Genomic DNA, 22,599 nt, shown 5'->3' with positions numbered 1-22,599 from the left:
GAATTAGGAATGAAGATATCCGAGACAAGGTGGGAGTGGCATCGGTGGAGGACAAGATGCGGGAAGCGAGACTGAGATGGTTTGGGCATGTAAAGAGGAGAGACACAGATGCTCCAGTGCGGAGGTGCGAGAGGTTGGCTATGGACGGTTTCAGGAGGGGCAAAGGGAGGCCGAAGAAATATTGGGAAGAGGTCATTAGACATGATATGACACAGTTGCAGCTCTCCGAGGACATGACCTTAGATAGGAGGCTATGGAGGACTCAGACTAAGGTAGTGGGCTAGGTGGCCGATCGGTTCTCCATAGTAGTCGTAGTCGCGCTCATTTGTCTTAACATATGATTTTGCATGGGATTACTGCTTATATTAGTTGGCCCAGTATACTTTGGGTATCCTATTTTATCTATAGTAGTTAATGCTCCTTTATCCCCGATCTTTCCTACCCTGACTTTATCGCTTTATCGCTTTATCGCTTTATCGCTTTATCGCTCTCATTATTCATATCTTTATATTGTCTGTTATATGCCTGGCTTTACTGACCTATGTCTTATTTTTCCTTGTTTCTCCTCCCTTGTTCTTCTCTCTTAAGCCGAGGGTCTTTCGGAAACAGCCGCCCTACCTTTTAAGGTGGGGGTTAGGTCTGCGTACACTCTACCCTCCCCAGACCCCACATGGTGGGACCACACTGGGTTCGTTGTTGTTGTTGTTGTATATTAAAGAATTTCTTGTGCTGCCTAATCCACACACGCATTGTGATCTCGCCTCGCCACTAGATCAAACTTCAAAGTTGTCCTATGAGCGTCTTGTGTCTCATTAATTATCGTATGTATTTTATTTTTAAAAAAATAAATATAAGGGGACTTCAACATATTTTGGGTGTAGGCCACCAAGTTTGTTGCGCCTCTCTGTATGACTTCATGAGCAAGGGTAAGTGCTTGGTGTGTTTCATTTATTATTTGATAAAACAAGCGGTGTAATGACCAATTGATCAGCTATTTATATATAGTTTAATATTAATTGGAAACTGAGATTCTTATTAGACGCTACGAATTATATATTTATGTTCACTTACCTTCTAGATATGATGGCTACATAACTGTGTGGATGAATATTTCATCATAAATGACAATTACGTGAATTCGATAATCATCCAACCTTCCGTGATAATATTTTAATGTACATTGACTAACGATTATATATATTTTTGATGGAGCAAACAAATATGTAATTTTTCTTTCACAATTGTAAATATTGAATTGAACTCGAAATAGAGAGTTGAAAACTTGAAATACATATTATTCTCTAGAGTGGAAATTCTTGGTAAGCCTGGGGATGATCTTTTGTTGTTTCCTTCACGGCTGAGATTGTAATAATAGTCAAGCTTTGTATAATTATATTAAAATGGACAACTACAATGTCTACAACCACTTTCTCAAAAATAAATAGAACCAATAAATGCAATATGACTTGTGAGTTGCCTTGAAAGAAAGGAAATAGTCCCTTCATTTTAACTGGTTCATTTTTTAACTTTTCACATTTTTTAAGAAATAATAATTAATTAATATGACTATTTTATCATCGTATTTATATTAATTGATGTATAGTTTTATGTCTTGAAAAATAAGTAATTAATGTTGAGGGCAAAACAAAATTTTTTAATAATTTCTTAATATATTAAAAAGAAAAATCTATTTTTAAAATACTGAACAAGTAAAATTAAGTGATTGGAGGGAATACTAAATAATTAATAACTATGATTACATTATCATGCGTTGAATTATGCTTGCTCATTAATCACACAAATATTCATCACATATGAAGATTGACATTTTACTCTCAAAGCCACTATTCGATCACAAGCTTATAAGCAATTCAATCACAAGTTAAATAATTATAATACTAATGTTAAAACCCTAAAATATCTTCCAATGGACTCCTGTTGTTGGGATGGAGCAGAGGGGAATTAACAAATACATCATTATTAGTTATTATCAAGATACTACCTCCGTCCCATATTAGATGGGCACTTTTAACTTTACACGGTGATTAAGAAATCACTAATACGTTGAAAGACTTTACCATTTTGCCCTTTGTTTATATCAATGCAATATACATAGAGTATAGAAATAGCTAGCATTAAAAATTATTTACATTCAAAAGACCATATTAACTGTAGGGGTAAAATAGAAAAAATTTAATTAATTCTATCTTGATTTAGTAAGTGATCGAGTAATATGAGACAAATATTTTTAGTAAAATTCCCATTTAATATGGGGCAAAGAAAGTAGTAACTAGAATATTCAAGTTAATGAATAAATAAAGACGAAGGGTATGTTCGATACAGATGAATATTTTTCAATCTTTTGTGTTCTATTGGTTAAAATAATTTTCTAACTCGACAAGAAGAAAACGTGCAAGGAATATGATAAATGAAGGGGCTTATATAGACTATTTAAATTTTATGATATAGTTTAATTTTTTATTAAAATATTTTCTACTTGACGGGTGATATTCAAAGGCATGCATGATGTATGTAATAATTTTGCTAATAGCGAAAAGTTGATCTTATAATTTTGTTCTTCTTGCCTGGTGATTTAATTTAGGTGTGGTGTCTAGCTCATTGATATTTTAATTTTGAGTGGCTAAATAATCAATTATTAATTTCTGGTTTAAATTATTAGTTTTGTTACCGAATTCTAATATAATGGTGCATGCATGCGTGCTTAATATGTTGAGAAAGATTAGTGGAGAGAAAGGATGTGATTTTCCTTGGAAGAAATAAAGAGCTAATTATAGAAATCTATCTTTAAGAGGAGAAAAACTTGTAGACCTTGTCATGCATTTAACATGAAGTCAATAGCAAGCTACGTAAATTTTTATTTGTCTAATATTGACTTATTTGGCACACCGCTCAAGAAGTAACAAATACAATAATAATTTTATTCTTTGAATATAATAAAATAAATGCTTTAGAAAATGCATTGAAAAATTACTATAGTTAACAATAAGGATGAATTAAGAACTAAGTAATAAATTTTACCTTGATTGTTTAAGTTGAATAAATAAAAATCGATATTAATTTTAATATAATGAACAAATAAAATTAGACATAAAAGTATTAACACTTATCAATATTGAAATATCTTTTGTTATCTTAAATCTTCTTTTCTCTCTCCTACATGCATTTCATCATGACCTTAATTTCCTCATGAATTAAAGGGAGATTAAAGGGTTTGTGAGGACTCTAGCTCCAGCATAAATACTTTGATATACAAATTCATGAAGCACTAGTGTATGGTTGGGATATATTTGAGGTAGACAAAAACTATATCTTATTCTACTAATTAATCTAATTGCTTTGATTTACGGTATTTGAGCTGAGATTTTTTGTTTTGATACATAACAGTCTATTTACATCTATGAGGTAGGGGTCTACATACAGTTTATCAGACTTTATTTGTGGGATTAGAATAAATATATTAGTTGGTGGTTTAATATGAAGTTTTACATAGTCAATTGTTATATGAGAGAGCGAATTAATTACTTGTCTCATTTTAGTGTATATTTGGCTGTTGTACTAGCTAGTTCTGGCCAGCAATCGATCGGCAGAATCTGATGAATTTATAGTCAAAAGTGAACAGAGAAAGACAAGGAATAAAGAATATTGCAGTTTTGGTTATGTTAGCCTGCACTTTAATTAAAATTAAGATGAAATTAAAAAGAGCCCAAAATGTACTACTCATTTTAGTCTGTTAAAAAAATAAAATAATAAGAACTAAAGTATATTTTTAAATTTATAAATAATTTAATTTTAAATTTCTCATTTTACCTTTAAATAATTAAATATAATTTAGAATTACATAATTATCTATGATTATTGTAAACTGCAAATTTCAAAAGTGTTTCCGTTCAATTTTAAATTAGGTTATATAGGAGTCATATAGACCGTAAGCATCTACTCCCTCTGTTTCATTTATTTGGCTCATATTGGCTCTAAATTTGACTATTATTACTATATACAGTTATGTAACAATAAAAATAGCATAAAAAATTATAACAAAACTTTATTAATTTGCTAAAATAAAAAAGTAAAGAGAAATATTTATTTTTAGTATAGGATCAAATAAAATGAAACGGAATAGTCATGCACTTTAAAATTGGTGATCATGTCATGATGAGGACTATTTTAGTTGTAAAAAATTCAGTTCCCAGCCCGTACGCTTCTCACTCTCTATATATAAAGATGGAGGTGTGGGATGAAGTAATGAAAGTCACTTATATATCCATATTCAAATTAAGTGACTAATATAATAATTAAGTAGAGAAAATGTGGAAGCTAAAAACAGCACAAGGAGAAGGAGCATGGCTGACGAGCAGCAACAATTATATTGGAAGACAATATTGGGAATATGATGAAGAAGGTGGAACTCCTCAAGAAAGAGCTCTTGTTGATGAAATGCGCCAAAATTTCACCAAAAACAGATTCCTTCACAAACAAAGTGCTGACTTACTCATGCGTATGCAGGTACTTCTTCGTTCACTTTTACTTATTCATTAGGGTATTTGATCGCACTTCATGCAGTATTTTTAAAAAAAATATCAGTATTTTTTAAAAAAAAATTAATCAATAGAAGAAATTAAAAAATCAACTACAATTTTTTTTTAAAAATATGATAAAATCACAATATAAATATTTTTATAGATTAGAGCTTAAGCGAATTACATTGTTATTATCAATTTTTTTAAAAATGAAAAGACTAATTTAGTAAAAAATATTCATATATTATAATGGTAATACATGATTATTTAATATAATTCGAATAAATATATTTAAGGACTTGGTTTTTAGTGCTTTCATACAATCTATATAGTATTGTTAAGAGGCGTGCAAAGTCCAAACTGGATAGAAGGTGCACTATTCCTTAATCTTAATTTATATGACTCAACTTTTTCTTTTTTGTTGGTCCAAAAAAAATGACATATTTCTTATTTAGCAAATATTTAATGATACTATCAACAATTTATCTATTTTAGGTCTCACTTATTTGACAAAAAAAGTTGTACTCTTCCATATTAAAATTCATTTACTTTAAGGGTACTTTTATAAAATTACAAAGTCTTTCCATATTTCTTAAATACCTTGCTCATTCAAATTATTACATAAATTGAGACGACCGACGAAGTACTTAGTATGATTATATATCTTATATATATATATATACGAATTTTAATTTGTAACATTAAATAACATACATATGTTTGTGTTTGTTTTTAGCTAAGGAAAGAGAATGGATGTGGAGCAATTTCAGGAGGAGTGAAGTTGGAAGAATCAGAAAATGTAACAGAAGAAGCAGTGAAAATTACATTGAGACGAAGTATAAGCTACTACTCAACAATTCAAGCACATGATGGCCATTGGCCGGCTGAATCCGCCGCCCCTTTATTCTTCCTACCCCCTTTGGTAATTACTCTTTCGTTTTTTTAATTCGAATAATTTAAGTTTGATCGAAAATTTGCGCATGAAATTTTTAAATTTTTTAAAATGAAATTTATATAATTATAAACTAAGTAAAAAGTACTATAAGTCACAATAATTGACAATTTAAAATATTTTAAAAATATATGAAATTTTTTTAATCAAAGATAAACTTGTTTAAATCTCAAAATTCAAAAATCGTCACATAAATTGAGACGGAGGGAGTACTACTTACTACTTTTTACTTTGGAGCTATCAAAGTCATTTTCCCCCAATTGACTGTATTTTTAATAAGTTAACATGTTTTAATAACTTACTACCATATATTAACTTGTCTTTTATATTTGTTAATTAGTTTCCTTATTCCATTTATTATATGGTGCACGTACTTGTGCAGGTCATGGCACTGTATGTCACTGGAGACATAAATGTTGTATTATCACCAGCCCATCAAATGGAGATTAAACGCTACACGTACAATCATCAGGTCTTGTGTCTTGTATACTCTGATTCCAGATATATGTTTTTTTAAAATTTACGAAAAGGGTCAAAAACGTCGTTAAACTATACAAAATTGAACAAAAATGCTCAAACAGTCAATAGTTTAGTCCAAAAAACTATAGCTATATATTATAAATATATTAGCTAGTTATTATGTTTGCTTATTATGCACGCAGTTTTTCATAAATAAGTGAGTCAATAGCCAGTTCAAACTTAAGCACATCGATAGTGACGAAGTCAAAAATTTTATTAAGGGTATTCAAGATTTAATATACATGTATGAAAATAATTTGAACAATATATTTCGTACAATTTTTTATATACATAATATAATTTTTCGACGAAGGGTGTCCGATTGGCCACCCTGGGCTATGTGTGGCTATGCCACTGCACATCGATTTATATTTTCATGGACTAATTTTGTCATGTCTAACTACAATGTTTGTAAATATTTTTTAATTAAATGATTATTTTTTTGTGGACAGAACGAAGATGGAGGTTGGGGATTTCATATAGAAGGACACAGCACAATGTTTGGGACAGTATTTAATTACGTAGCATTGAGGTTGCTAGGAGAAGATTGTGAAGATAATGCATTGGCTAAAGGACGTAAATGGATCCTTGATCATGCTGGTGCTGTTGCCACTCCTTCTTGGGGAAAGTTCTGGCTCGCGGTATGTTATTTACATACTCTTTATACTTATGCTGATCGAAGATAGTAAATAATATCTGATAGGTTAATATAAGAAAAAGATTTCTTTGAAATTATATTTCTAATAATGCTACCGTAAGTAAATACATTTTTAAAATGAAATAATTTTATGTGTTTGCTCTCTTTCAATGAGACCTTTATATAGTACTTAATAATTTTATCTTTAATTTGTTCGTTTATATATTTGCTCTCTTTCAATGTCGACACTGCTAATAGAAATTCTGTGTACACTATTATATGCGCACAAGTTGATTCAGACTCAAAAGAAATACCTTGTATATTAAACTGGTTAATATTAGATTTGTGGTTGACCTAATTTAAACTCATAAATTTTAAGTAGTTCATTTTGGAAAAGAATTTATCAAGTTGTATTTTACTAATTTCAGGTGCTTGGAGTCTATGAATGGGATGGCTGCAACCCAATGCCACCAGAATTTTGGATTATGCCTACATTATTTCCCATTCATCCAGGTTTCTATATATCCATAAATTTTAGTTTTTAAAAAAAGAGAAAAAATAAAATAAACATAAAATGTAATAAAAATAAATGAATTTGTAATGCAGGAAAAATGTTGTGCTATGCTCGTTTGGTGTACATGCCCATGTCATACTTATATGGAAAGAGATTTGTGGGAAGCATAACTAGTTTGGTGCAATCTATAAGAGATGAGATTCACACTCAACCTTACCATGAAATTGATTGGAATAAAGCAAGGAATACATGTGCTAAGGTTTGTGGATTATTCTCTTTTATTTTTTGAAATTATTATACTTTTTTTCTTTTGTTTTTTTTGGAGTTGGATGGTCAAAGTTCATTAATAATATAATAATTTGGTCTCAAGTTCGGACTTGAAAAATGAAAAAGAAAATTATGGTTAGAGCGTTTTCCCTTTTAATGACTCTTAAGCAACGAATTCGAATTTGTCAAACTCCAATGTAACTCCCAAGCATCGAGTGAATCGAATCAACTATAAAGTTTACCAAATATGGCCAAAGTATACATTTATATACATACACTCAATTGTATATGGTGTGTATTTGTTGTGTATATATGTATAGATATGTATATTATATGTATTATGCATAGTATATATATGTATATTAGTATAAAGTGTACCCTACCTATACACTATATTTTGTAATTAAACTAGATGAATCAAAGTTATTAGGTTATATTTTTCTAAAAAAAAAAAGAAATACTATAATTTCATCATTTGCAATTCATTTTCTCGTATGAATGAAGAAGTGAATCGAGTATAGAAAGTTATATAAAACGATCATAGTTGTGCAAATTTATCTAGACATTGAGCCCGTTTGGATGGGCTTTAAGTAGGTCAAACCAACTTATAAGCCTCTTTTTAGCTTTTGGACGTGTTTGTCTGATGCTAACTTTAAGCCATAAAGTTCTTAAAGTCAGTCAAAAATGAAAAGTTAGGATTTCTAACTTTTTATTTCTAAGTGCTTAAAGCCATTTTGTTTGACCATATAAATTACTTTTATATCCCTTATATTTTAACTAAATTTCCAAACTACCTTTTTCATTCTTTTAACCCTAAAATTCAAACACTTATTTTCAACATAAGCACTTTTATCCAAACACTCAACTGCTTATTTATAAAAATAACTTTCAACACTTCAAAGTTCTAAAAGCACTTCATACATAAAAGTTACTTTTTTAAGCTCATTCAAACAGGCTCATTATCATTATTAAAAAAAAAATACTAAAGGAACATAATTAATTGTAAAAGCATTAAATAATATACATTTGGAAAAATAACACTTATACCTCAAAAAGGGAAAGTCTTTACCCTTAAATGCCCCATTATTTTCTTACCCCCTTTTTATTTTAAAATGACATATATTTATTTTAAAATTCACGCGTTGACGGCATACTGAAGCCAACACCCACCCTACATGATACCGATAGGGTACTATATGATATCGATATGGTATCAATATACCGAAGGAGTATCACGAAGAATATATTTACTAATTTATAGTTTAATAAATAAGACTGTGATTTTGATAATTTTTTCTTAATTGTTTTATTTTTATTTCTTAAAAGAAGAGCTTAATCCTACATGATAACGATAGTGTATCAATATGCCGACGGAGTATCACAGAGAATTAAGCTCAATCCTTGTGATACCGATATGATATCAATATACCGATGGAGTATCACATGAGATTATTTCATAGCGACGTCAGCATGACGTCATGCACGGAATTAAAAGAGAGAAAGTGGTGTAAGAGGGTAATAGTTTGAATCATGAATCTATTAAAGTTTGGATTGAATCCAATTTGAATAAATAATTTTACAACTAAGTCTATTTTATATAATTTTTTCTATATTCTTTCCTTATTTATGATGATAGGAGGATCTTTACTATCCACATCCACTTATACAAGATACACTTTGGGGATTCCTTCATCACTTTGCTGAGCCAATGTTAAAGAGATGGCCATTTAATAAGTTGAGAGAAAAGGCTTTGAAGCTTGCCATGGAACATATTCACTACGAGGACCAAAATAGTAAATACATTTGCATTGGCTGTGTCGAAAAGGTAACTAACCTACCCATAAATACAACGTGTAGGTACTAAACTAACCATATTTTTAATAATTTTCTAAAAAACATTTGACCACTATTAAGAAGATGGAGTGTAAGGGTATAATTAAAAACATACTAATTTTGTCTTACATTCCTAAGGTGACTTTTAATTTTAGACAAAATCTTTTTGCTAAGGTAGACATTTATTTTTGGACGAATAGATCAATTGTGTGGCTATAAATATTCTCATAAAGGTTAAATTACTTTCAAACATAACAATGTGACATTTTTTTTAGACTAAAATTAAAATGTGCCACATAAATTAAAATATAAAAATTAGTAAGAGTTTAGCTTCTAAACAATTGTGGTCTAATTTTTTCATTATTATTATTATTACTATCAAGTCATTTAAAAAATAACTGCAAGCAACTATCCATGATAAAAATTATATTACAACGCTGTTATTAAATTAACATAGTAAAATTTGTGTGAAATAATTATTTGGTTTGTTAGGTTTTATGTCTTATGGCTTGTTGGGTAGAAGATCCAAATTCAGAAGCATATAAACGCCACCTTGCTCGATTACCAGATTATTATTGGATATCTGAAGATGGTTTAAAATTTCAGGTTATTTTTTCATATATACCCTTTCTCTTTTTTTTTTCTTTTTTTTAAAATAAAAAAACATAACACTTTATTAAAAAAAATTGATAAAGAATTAATTAGTATGTTAATTACGATTAGTACAATATGGTTGCATACAGTCCTTTGGTTGTCAAACTTGGGATGCAGTATTTTCAATCCAAGCTATCTTATCAAGTGATATGGATGAAGAATTTGGGCCAACTCTCAAGAAAGCAAATAATTTTCTAAAAGCATCACAGGTAATTAATATAATTATTCTTTCTTCATAATAAATTAGGATAATAAAATGTTAACACAATTATATGACTAATTAATTAATTTTGAACACTATGGAGTATTATTTTTAGGTGAGGGAGAATCCTTGTGGGGACTTCAAAAAAATGTATAGGCACATTTCTAAAGGTGGTTGGCCATTTTCCATGCAAGATCATGGTTGGCAAGTCTCTGATTGCACTTCTGAAGGATTAAAGGTAATTCTTGATTTAGCGACAATAGTGTATCAAATATTTTAATATCATTCCATTCCGTATTTTTGTTTTGTTTCACCGGTGTATTGTGGTAACTAAGTTAATTTTATTGTATTTAGAGGCATTAAAATATTTATCGGTATTTATATAAAATATATGTTGATTATAAATACTAATATATATTATTGTCATTAAATATAATATAGTGACGTCAAATCTTTTATTTGTTATTATGTGTGTATGGCCTAACTGTCAATAAAGTAGGATAAAAATCACGGGATATTAGGGTTCAAAAGTTTGAACTTTTAGCAAATGGCTAAGACTTGTCGAGTTAAATTATATCATGTTTAAAATCTTAATTTTCAAGAATATTCGTTTCTTGACGAGTCAAATTATATACTATATAGTTTCTGACAGTGTGTGCAATTGTTCTGCAGTGTGCACTTTTATTTTCACAAATGCCTACACAAGTTGTTGGAGAAAAATTAGAGGCTGAGCGCTTATATGATGCAGTAAATGTTATATTGTCTCTGCAGGTAAACATGTATAGATCAATAATTAAATTGTTTGAACATATATAGTTTAATTTGTAAGCAAGAGACTACAATTTATTTCTTGGTAGTATATTTATTTCATGATTTTATTAATGTGCTACTTTCATTAATCTTTATTTTTATTATTAATTATAAATATTGATAATGTAGAGTGAAAATGGGGGTTTTCCAGCTTGGGAGCCTCAACGTGCCTATCGCTGGTTGGAGGTAATATACTAAAACCCTTTTCTTAATTTCTAAAATATAGTATCTAAAGATGCGGGCTCTAGACATCGGATGAGAAATTAAAAAAAAAAATACTAGTCCGCGTTAAATTATACAAATATCTTGATGTGTATAGCTTAAATCTTATTTGAATTCCAAAACTCATATATACTTTTGCTATTTAACTCTTTTTCTTTTTCTTGCCATGTGTTTATCAGAAATTTAATCCTACGGAATTTTTTGAGGATACCATAATTGAACGAGAGTAAGTTCTATGTCCTACTTTTTTTCTAAAATTCTACATGTTATTAGAAAATATTAAATATATCTTCAACATTATTTTAATTATAAGATGGATATTTGTTAATTAATGAACATATGAAGGTATGTGGAATGCACTTCATCATCAATCCAAGCTTTATCATTATTTAAAAAGTTGCACCCTGGACATCGAAGGAAGGAAATTGACGTTGCAATTACCAAAGGTTTACAATACATTGAAAATACACAAAACCCCGATGGCTCTTGGTAATACCCTTCGTCGAAAAAAAATCATACTACAGTAAATAGGTTAAACATCAATATTTATAGATATAGTTGACAAAATTTTTGACTTCATCTCTGCTTACAGGACGGGTTGTTGGGGAATTTGTTACACGTATGGAACATGGTTTGCAGTGGATGGATTAATAGCTTGTGGAAGAACCTATTCTACTAGTCATGCCCTACAAAAAGCTTGTCAATTTTTGCTGTCAAAACAATTGCCAGATGGTGGATGGGGTGAGAGTTACCTTTCAAATTCAAACAAGGTAATAAATATAATTTTCTATTTAAATAAGGTACAAACATTGCTTAGGCAATTGACATCATTTTTTTTATTTTATTTAAAGATAAAAAAAAAAAGTTGCATTGATTTGTTTCTTTGAATTAAGAGTTGTTAACTAATTCATTTGATTAAAAGGTTTATACGAACATTGAAGGGGGTGAGTCAAATTTGGTGCAAACTTCATGGGCATTGTTAGCTCTCATTAACGCTGGACAGGTATGTTGTCAAAAATTATTGTCTTATTTTCACTCACAACTCAACAAAATTCATAAAGTGATGATTATATATGAGTCTGAATTATTCGGTCATCTAGTTTATAAATTATACATATAATATACACAACATAAGGCTACGGCCACATTGATAAACTAGTTGGCCAAAAAGATATAAAGCAATGTTGTTTAATAAATCTTTACTAGTTAATCAATGTTAAATCTCTTTTAATTCTTTTTGTTGTTCGTTAGGGGGAAATTGATCCATCACCAATACATGGTGGAATAAGATTGTTAGTAAATTCACAAAGGGAAGATGGTGACTATCCACAACAGGTAAAAATGATAATTTTAAGATGTGTATAGAGAGCAATTTTAAAAGACTGAAATGAGTAATGATATTGTATTTTTTAATAATTGTTTCTGCAGGGTGTAACAGGGGCATTCATGAAGAACTGCACGTTGAACTATGCATCATACAGAAATATCTTTCCAATATGGGCTCTTGCTCAATATCACAAACGTTTTCTCATCAAACTCAACTAGATTTATCTTCATTTATTAATTCAATATTATGCATACTAAATAAATGTACCTCAAGGTATATGAAATATAGCAATTTTCTTTTTAAGAACGGTAATATTTTATATGAAATATTGCAATTTTTATGCTTAAAATATCAATTTTATGTTGACAAGTCCTAAAAAAATTGAAAACAGTGTCGATAGACTCAGTTTGTTTCGCCTTTTGAACTCAATTAATCCAAAAACATCATTGAACTATGTCACAATAATCTCATAAATTGTTACAAAAAGATAAATAAACAATGGGTATGTTGTTGATAGTGAAATACTGAACTTACTAGTTAGTATCCTTTTTGGGGAATTACCAAATAGAAATAAAACAGGACAAGAACTAAAACAAAACCGCAGAGTATCTTGAATACACAACATTTCTCATGAATTACAACTCTCGACCAACTCTAGGTCCAATAGAAGCAAGCATTACAATTTACGACCAACGCAGCAGCAATAGTTGAAGTGCCAGAAATCAGGTGGATAAGTTCCTCATACAGCCAGTACATAATGTATACTTTACCTAGAATTTGAAGTTCCAGAAAATCTTTGAGAAGCTATCTTTTTGTTCTTCCAAGGAAAGAGTTGACAAAAGGAACTTCAGAAGCAGAAAACCTATGCTACAGACATAGTCATTATCTGACGAGCAAGACCAGGATCTTGTTGCAAGAGCTCCCTAAGGTTATTCTCCACCTCTGCCATGTGCTTTTCCAAATACTCTTTAGAAGTCTGTCCAACAAGCAAATTCTATTAACATCCCTTGACTGATGTATTCGCTTAATTTATCCCAGACAATCAGCAAATGGAAAACTATAATAAATAGCAGTATTTACTAGAAGCAACAAACGGATAGAAGTCAGAAAATAAAGAGCTATTTACCCTCTTAAGTTAAAAGAACAGAAATCTCGAGACCAACATTTGGTACGAAGGATAATGTTCTCCACGAAAAAAGTTCAATGAAAAAATATTCTGAATCACTGATAGATAATATAGGTTCCTTATAAGACAAACATGGACTTACTTTTGTTGTTTTTGAACTGTAAATGTGGCTATCAGCACAGCATATGTTCTGCAGATCTATAATACAATTTCAATAAAAGATGCAAGAATATTGTTTTAACGGTTTTTCAGTATTAAAGATTGACAACAGTCTAATGTTGTTTGAGGTAAATGACAAAATGAAAATTGAGATATCTATAAAGAAAATTACTTTTGTCCATGAGTGATGATTGTCATTTTTCCATTTTGGTAGCAAACATTTTCTTAGAAGAAAATATTTTTCATAATTCAAAGTAACCAAATACTTAAAACTGTTCATTTGTTATTTTAAGTATATGTTTTCCTACCAAAATATGTCTACTGTGGCACAGTTTATTTGCAGCATACCTCGGATCAGATTTCAGCCCCCTCCTAAACCAAATTTCGAGAAAATAGCCAAATGACGCCCCAACCTATTACCCAATTCACATACTTATTCACCACAGGAGTCCTATTACTCCTTAGACTATTTTAAAGTGGAATTATTTGCTCCCTGAATGCTGAGGTGGCAAAGAAAGTGTAGTTCACCCTCTTCGAGAGAGTGACAGGTAAAAATAATAACTAAAACTTTAATTTTAAAAGTACTTCTTTTATTTTATATTGGCTTTTTGTTTTTTTAAAATTTTTATGTTTCCTTTCAATTTTTGTTTTATATTTTCTTTTTATCTTCTTTCTCTTCTTTTTTTTTTAATCTTCAGCGGAGCAACACCGGCGGCAGCTCAGCTCCACCACCAAGTCGCCACCCTCATCAATCTTCCACCATTAAACTAACTTTAATCCTTAAATCACAAATTTCTCACGGTTGATCCACTTTTCTTCAATGTGAAAATTTGACAATAGCTTAAAATCAAAATTAAAATTGAAAGTCAAGAGGATCAAACTTTAGTATTATTAATGCAGAAGTTTAGGCCTTGAGTGAAATTTATAAGTTCCCTTAGTTATATTATCCTGGCCCAACCACCGTACATCACCGCCACGCCGTCAATCGCCATCTACCTTCGTCGTGAACTGCTGTGTTCATCTTTAAAGTTGCAAAGCTCTTGATAATTTCAACCAAAATCCAAAACCCACTTCGGAAACCAAATTTGAAATCTCCAAACGTTGAAAACTATCACTCTTTTGTGTTCATCACTGAGCTTCCGTGCAGCTATTCACTGCATATCCCACCGGAAAACATCTCAGTTTCTTCAAAGGGTAAATCTTTTTACCATTCTAAATCGACCCTTTTAAATTATTCTATTTTTTTTAACAAGAATCACGATGAATTTTCAACTGATGTAGAGAAGGTTTATAGAATTTTAAGAGGAATTCTCGCAAGGGTTCCTAAATTTGAGCTTGTTTTGCTACTCTGAGAAATCAATTCTTCAAAGTCAAAGAAAAAGAGGAATGTGAAAGGAAAGAGAAAGAGAGAGAGAGAGAGAGAGGGAAATATAAAAGGAAAAGTAGAATAAAGGAAAAAAGATATTTTAATTTTTAAAAAGGTAAATTACGTGGCAGGGGCGTGCAATTCACTTTTTGATACAAATCTGGGTGTGAGTTTTTAAGGGGGTATATATTATATTTTTAAAATGTTCAAGGGGTAATAGGACCCCTGAAATATAAGTGAGCAGTTGAGAATCTGATAATAAGTTAAGGGGGTATTTGATTATTTTCTCCCAATGTTTCTAAAATGCATAATTAGTTCTTTTAACATAATTATTATCCTTAAAACTGAGCTTCCAATTGCACCTTGTTACTCAATCAGCTAACAAAAAGCTCACTGTAAGACCTATTATTGGCTACAAATCTGGGCAAAAGGCCCATGGTGAGCTTCACAAAGCATAGTCGGTTTCCTTGTACAAATAGAGGAGAGCTGCAGTAGGTTGACTGCTAGCATAGAATAAGGTAACCATGATCATTCCTCTAAATACACTGGATTGAGTACGGGGAATTCATATAGCTAAACCCAACTAACTTAGATTTGAGGCATAGTTATCGATAGGTATGTATAGATCCCTAAATTCTTTTCCAATAGAAATACAGATATTTATAGAACACTAGAAATTGGACGACTTTCTGGTGTTTAATGTTTAGGATTAAGCACTCTTCGTAACACAAACTATTGAAAATTGTATAGGCCCTAAAGCTTTGGTCCGAAGAGAAAAGTAGTATAGCACAGGATATGTTGTGGGTGTAGCTCACAAATTCGAAACCTAGTTGTTGAATCAAGTCCAGTATATAAGTGGATAAAAGTTCACGGTCAACTCATTATTCTTGAGTTTGAAGCTGAAACAACAAATTCCCCAGTCATAAAAGATCTATCGAAAGTGGTTCAGGAAATCCTGAAAAATGCAAACCTTCCAGATTTCAAGTTTTAAGAGTATTTATTATAATTCCAGTCAAACAAATTAAAGATAAAAATAATGTGATTGACCTTCTGGAAACATGCAATAGAGAGTCACAGACAGTGGTTAGGTATATTACTAGAATCATTTTTTTCGTTTGAATAAGTAAAAGTAGGTGTGCTACGATAATCTAAGCATACTACAAGCGAATACAAGGTCTACCGCAGCGACGGATCTCAAATTAAAAAAAAACTTCTATATATGTGCCCACAGGGAATCGAACCCCCATACAAAATGCCAACTAAGCTCAAAGGGGTTCCTTCAATACTGCTGACCAAGTGACTACTTTATTACTGGGTTCCAACAGATATTTAGGGTCTGCATAGATATTGTTGGGTTCCCGGAACCTGCACCCAGTACCCAAGATCTGCCTCTGGTCTACCATTAAGTCAAAACATGCTCCCTAGGTCTTTTTGGTTCCCAGTAAAGTTATTAGATCTCCAACTCAGATGATACAATATATATTGATAAGTTGAACGGAAGCATAAGTGTGTTTCTAACCCTTCCAAGTCTAGTGCATGATCCCTTGTCCTGTCTTCCTCTTACCTCCTCTACCTTCTCTCCCCCTTTCCTCTCTTTTGATTTCACATTGTTTACCGCAATGTATCTGATTCGCTTTTTTATTGAATCATCCCAAAAGCCCCTCAAATAACCTAACCCAATAGCATAGAGTTGTTTAATCACATCACAAAGAAGGCATTTACTCCCAATCTGCTTTATAACAGGATCTCGTAAGTTGTTAGGATAAGAGAGAGTTTTGACTTCATGGAATTTCCTTACTTGCTGAAGAGACTAATCTCAGCAATGAGGCATTGTGAAGGTTGGAGAGGAGTGAACAGTGCTGGTTACGGTGTTCAATCAAAAAGCCAAGGAAATGCTGTTGAAACTAGGTTTCAGCAACCAGGGTTGGGGGTTTGTGATCCTTTAATTTCTTCGTCCTTTTCTTTTATACACTGAATAGAGTAGAATGAATGCTGAGGATTCATATAGCAAACTCAAACCAGTTTAGAATTCCCGTATTTGTTGTTGCGGTGTTGATGTACCAAGTTACCAACTATAGTTAGGTAAAGGTGGCAACTACAGTTCATTCAACAGCATGGAAGCATTAAGTTTCTCCCAAGGGACCGTATGCTAAACATGGAGACCATAAATGTGAGAAAAGTAGGTAAATGAGAAGTAAGGAAAAGACAAGCTACAGATGAAGCTGGAAGTTCCTATCTGCAGAGTTGAAGGAAGTTGACGTCCAGTAATAAGGTTTAAGATATAGAGCGGACCTTATCTGTTTCCATTTTTCCCCAAACAATTTATAGCTCAGGCTTTATATTGGTCGCGGCTTTCCAAGGAGAGTGCTCTAGATAAAGTACGTGAAGGACCGTATTCTCGAAAGGGGAAAAAATGAATAATGTTCTTTCACCAAAGGAACACTTTTTGATTTGATGTGTTTACAGCAAAATGTCAAAATTCATTTAACTAAGAATATCAGAAGAAAACATTAATCTTAGACCTAAGACCAAAAATTGAGACTTGAAAACTTAAGAAACTTGAGACATCTCTATTGAATTACCAAATTGATTTTGTGATGGAGATTAAATTTTTAAGTATGAAGAAGAAAGGCCTGGTATGAAAGTGAGTTACAAAATGCTGAAGTGAAAAAGGAATTTGAGAATACACCTGCAAAGAGCCAATTGCAGCTTCACCATCCTTGAGCTTTTGCTCTTGCTCATTCATTAACACAGCCTTTGGCTCTAAGATAAACCTGAACATAAATGATTGATCAGAGTGAGATAAGTACAGAAGCAGAGAAATTTGAGAATTCCAGGACAATAATGTATATGATCCACATATCCTTTTCCTTTTTTTCAGATAACAGCAACACGATAGACTTCATTCAAAACTTACGTTCTTCCTGCAACAAAAGATGAAACAAAACAATGGAACACAACATTATAAGAACTCTGATCAGATTTAATTTAAGAAGTGATATCTGCAGATTAACAAACATTCAATTACAAAATCTCACTCCCAAACTAGCTGGGGTCGACTATATGAGATCTCTATAGTCTATACTTACTCCACTGTCTTCGAGACTAAATCAGTCCAACATTAAATAATTTTCTTTCAAGGTATTCTTTTAAAAAAATTCTTCAGGCAAATAAGAATTCTTTAAAATCAGAGGTTTTCTTCTTTATCCTTTTAACTAGAGGTTTTCTGAATGTCACACTTTCCCTTTACTGACAAAAGATATCTAACCCAAACAAAAAGTTGCATGAAGAATACTGAACCTAATATAATTTAACAAAAAAAATCTTAATCCCTGCTAGTTGATAGCATATTTATGGATCTTTTACTTCCATTGTGTTACTAAATCGTCATTGATTTCAAGAAATTGTATGTATTTTGGAACAACTTCCCTCCATTTGATTTTTATGTCACATCTCTTCAAGCACCTTCAATCATCATAGTGTCACATCTATGGACCGAAACTAATGTGATTTAACAAAATAAATCTTAGTCCCTGCTAGTTGGTAGCATATTTATGGATCTTTGACCTCCATTGTGATTAGTTCTTAACTAAATCCTCATTGATTTCAAGAAATTGTGTGTATTTTGGAACAACTTCCCTCCATTTGATTTTTTATGTCACGTCCCTTTAAGCACCTTCTTCAATCATCAGTCACATTTATGGACCAATGCCTTTGGAGGTCTACATAAGACATTGGCCAAACCAACCTCTTATCTTAACCGTACTACTTGCTTGGATGTGATAATTTTCTAATCTTGTTCAATATTGTATGACCACAGATGCATCTTCATAGAAGAAATTCTACCACACTCCTCGTGCAGATATATTGAGTTTTTGAGGACCCATATCAACTTTAATGTAACATTCTCGGCCTCACAACTATTCTTTAGAACTTTCTTTCCAATTTCTTAGGTATTTTATCATATCACCATTAACAACATTTGGGCTCTTTCATAGTCATTTGAGTATAATTGTCCAATATATCTGGTCATCGTGCAAATATATTGGGTTTTTGAGGATCCATATCCACTTTAATGTGTGTGTCCCCCTATTGTTCTTTAGAACTTCCTTTTCAATTTGTTAGGTATTTTATCAAATCGCCATTAACCACATTTGGGCTCTTTCGTAGTCATTTGAGTATAACCTTGAGCAATTTGCGCTTAATATTGTGATTTTGATGTGTAGGATGAAAAAGAAGAATATTGGAGCTAAAACAAGTGAGTTGGAGCTTTGAAATCCGAGTAAAAGCCCAAGGAAATGATTCGGAAGCAAGTCCAAGTTTCGAGGATGGAATGCATGCACAAAAATGTAAGAAAAATGACATCAGCACATTTTTGCCATGAGCAACGCGCCTGCTCTCACTTTCCGAGCAGCCAAGTCCCTGGAACAGTGGACCTATAGACAGGGGATTGTTTCGCTAGTGTGGACAGAGATATACCCTTTAGACTCAGTTGAATACAGAGATTTAAATGCATTTGGCTATTGTCTGACGACCATAGAGATGTAGACATTGGAGTACCTTTAATAGGCCTGTGAGCAATTCGAGAGATACTCCTAAGATAATATTAACCTGAAATTAGTAACTCAGGAAAATCAATGTGTGACGATCAAAAGACTCAACTTGATTGTTAGATGTAATAGCCCTAGACCTCTCTCTCATCTGATAAAACCAAATTATCTTAATATTGCATCATTTTTACTATTTTCTCTTAGTTAATCATTAGTATAATAAACTCCAAAATTGTTGATTTCTCGAATAGTTCAAATTGGAATTCAAATTAGACGGTCGATCAAGTCTTAGTGGGAACGAATGATATATGGACTCAAATTCTATATTACTTGTACGATCACGTATACTTGTGTGCGTGTTCCGGCCGCAACAATATACAATGTGATATCTAAGACAACCAATCTCCTAAGTTCTAGTTTACCCTCAATTCTTTTATTAAAATAGAAAACAATAGTTTGCTACTGAATCAATTAATGTGCTTGACCTGCCAAGAAGTGAAAAGCTACTAAAGAAAACGAATACATCAACCATTGGGAACCGCTCAGTTAGTTGCTTGATACATGAAGTGAGAATAGAAAAGAAAGAACTAAGACTGTCAGAAGAAGTCATCAAAATTAGCTTATGACTAGATCCCAATTTAAACCAACTTATATTTTCTTTTTCTGGAGCTCACCTATGGCTTTGTATGTATTGGTATCATCAGACAGCTGCTTCAGTTCCTCTAATGTCAAATAAGCACGCTTCTTTTCTGTTTCTTTGTTTCGAATCTGGGTTTGAACCTACAGGCCAAAACAACTCTTCACCTTAGATCAACAATACCTTAATATCTCAATCAAGCAATTCAATTATGCCCATATCTTTCCCCATTTCATTTTCTTAAGGATACAGATCCGAAGGAACAGAAAATCAGTAAATTAATTAATTTCTCCTTTAAGAACAATAAAAATGTTTTTTTTTTAAATAATCCAAATCGAACTAAGAACTAACCTGCTTCAATTTCCCGGTAGTCTCTATCATTCGACCCTGAATTTCAATAAAAGCCTGTAAATGAAATAAAAGGCAAATGCTCAGAACCCTAATAGGTAAAAATCGAAAAACAAACCAGAAATTCTGAAACGAAAAGGGATATTTACAGTTCTATTTGCTTCGTCCGCCATTTTTCAACTGCAATTCCAAGTTCAGATACAAAAGAGGAAGCCCTAGAATATGATTCTACTCTGTGAAATTGGCCAATAAGAAAAGTAGAGCAAGAAAGGTATGGTGCTGCATATCACTTTGGGTTGATAGCTCCCAGCCCAATGCTTGTTCTGGGCCTTGATTTGTGGAAGGAAAATTTATCAAAGCAATAACATTTTAACCTTAAATAGGTCTTTATAACTATTGTTTATTTAATTATGGATAACAAAATATTAGGGGAGAGAGGAGAAAGGAGAGAGAGACGAGTGAGATCTGGGAGAGAGAGAAAGTGTATTTTTTTTGGTGATTTTGGAGAAAAAGAATATAAAAACAAACTGATTTGTATCAAAATGAATACATATTAAGAGGAGAGAGGCGATCGAGATCGAGAGAGGGAGGAGAGAGGATTGTACTTTATATTTATTTTGCATCAATTATATTCGAAATACAATGAATACAACTGTATTCATCCTCTCTTTGATAGTGTACAAATACATTTGACAGAGAGGATGAATGCATGTTGTATTCGTATGAATACAAATACAATTAATACAAAAGAAAAACAAAATACAGTTTTTTGAATGCAATTGAAATAAAATACAAAACTCTCACCTATATTTATTGAATACAATTGATACATAATAAAATTGAATATATTTGTTCTTATTGGCAGGAGAGAGAGAAAGGGCATGAGAGAGGACGAGAGAGAGAACAGGACAAGAAATAGGGATGAGAGGCAAGGGAGAGAGGGGACATAGAGAGAGAGAGAGGGCAAGAGAGATGAGAGGGCAAGAGAGTGGGTGGTGAGGTAATGGAGAGAAGGAAAGTGTTTGCTATACTAACAACATATTTCGTTTTAGGTAATATTTTGAAACTATAGTTATTTTTCATAAATAGGTTGTTAATTTTGACTAGTTTAATAATTTTTCCTTTTTGGAATTCAGGAATTTTCAAAAATGATGATAATTTGGGTCTTATTAGCCATATATAGCTTAGTTTAGATATTTACCATTTATAGTAGTTGTTTCATAGCAATAGTTTAAGATGTTAGGGGAAAAAAACAATAATTTTTTAAAAAGAAATAAGGTATCGGGTGAATGTATTTATATTTGTATTTAGGTTGTATCAATGAATACAAGTTGTATCAACGAATACAATTCAGGTGTATACAAATATGCAAACAACAAAAGTTATAGGGACTATATTCATTTGCTTTAATTTCACTTATATTCATTCGCTCTATTTTCACTTGTATTCATTGACTCTTGTATCGGTTGTATTTATTTGATCTTGTATCACTTGTATTCATACGCTCTTTTATCACTTTTATTCATCGAGATGTAAATAAAGATACAAAAACAAAAATATACAAGTGATTGTATTTTCATCTACTCTAATTTTACTTTATTCATTCCCTCTTTATATCACTTGTATTCATTCACTCTTGTATCACTTGTATTTATTCGTTCTTGTATTACTTATATTTATTCATTCTATTACAGAAATACAACCAAAAAAAATAAAAAGGGAGAGGCAAAAAAATATAAAAATACAATGAGAGGCGAAAAATACAAAAAATGCAGAGAAAGTAAAACGAGAGTGGAGATAGGCAATCAAGAGAGGGAGAGAGAAAAGGAGAGAGAGAGAGGGGCAAGCGAGATTAGGGAGAGAGGATGAGAAGAAAGATGCTAGAGAGAGTGAAGTATAGTTATACGTAATTTGTAAAAGTAAATACATGGATAGTAA

The 22,599-nt window shown here is 31.6% G+C and overlaps 2 protein-coding genes across 3 annotated transcripts; one reads left to right on the top strand and one right to left on the bottom strand.

Moving 5' to 3' along the window:
- The first annotated feature begins 3,242 nt into the window (after window positions 1-3,242).
- On the top strand, window positions 3,243-12,801 carry LOC129892499 (lupeol synthase-like). 2 transcript variants are annotated; one of them, XM_055968081.1, is made up of 19 exons: window positions 3,243-3,313; window positions 4,322-4,524; window positions 5,275-5,460; window positions 5,873-5,962; window positions 6,462-6,650; window positions 7,075-7,159; window positions 7,253-7,419; window positions 9,064-9,252; window positions 9,753-9,866; window positions 10,004-10,123; window positions 10,232-10,354; window positions 10,789-10,887; window positions 11,056-11,112; window positions 11,328-11,374; window positions 11,494-11,637; window positions 11,741-11,918; window positions 12,071-12,151; window positions 12,400-12,483; window positions 12,577-12,801. In XM_055968081.1, exons 2-19 carry the CDS (start codon window positions 4,327-4,329, stop codon window positions 12,691-12,693), a joined length of 2,268 nt encoding a protein of 755 aa, XP_055824056.1. In that variant the 5' UTR covers window positions 3,243-3,313; window positions 4,322-4,326; the 3' UTR covers window positions 12,694-12,801. The 2 variants fall into 2 exon arrangements, with proteins under 2 accessions (XP_055824056.1, XP_055824055.1); XM_055968080.1 differs by lacking the exon at window positions 3,243-3,313 and having other exon boundaries at window positions 3,976-4,524.
- Window positions 12,802-12,967: 166 nt separating this feature from the next.
- LOC129892500 (prefoldin subunit 1) lies at window positions 12,968-21,011 on the bottom strand. The gene is made up of 6 exons (XM_055968082.1): window positions 20,811-21,011; window positions 20,665-20,718; window positions 20,351-20,456; window positions 18,044-18,050; window positions 17,816-17,900; window positions 12,968-13,451 (listed from the first exon to the last, which is right to left on the bottom strand). Exons 1-6 carry the CDS (start codon window positions 20,832-20,834, stop codon window positions 13,338-13,340), a joined length of 390 nt encoding a protein of 129 aa, XP_055824057.1. The 5' UTR covers window positions 20,835-21,011; the 3' UTR covers window positions 12,968-13,337.
- Window positions 21,012-22,599: the final 1,588 nt, after the last annotated feature.

Source organism: Solanum dulcamara, chromosome 6, assembly GCF_947179165.1.
Source record: "Solanum dulcamara chromosome 6, daSolDulc1.2, whole genome shotgun sequence".
Classification (NCBI taxonomy): domain Eukaryota; kingdom Viridiplantae; phylum Streptophyta; class Magnoliopsida; order Solanales; family Solanaceae; genus Solanum; species Solanum dulcamara.
This window is presented reverse-complemented; position numbering and strand designations above follow the sequence as displayed.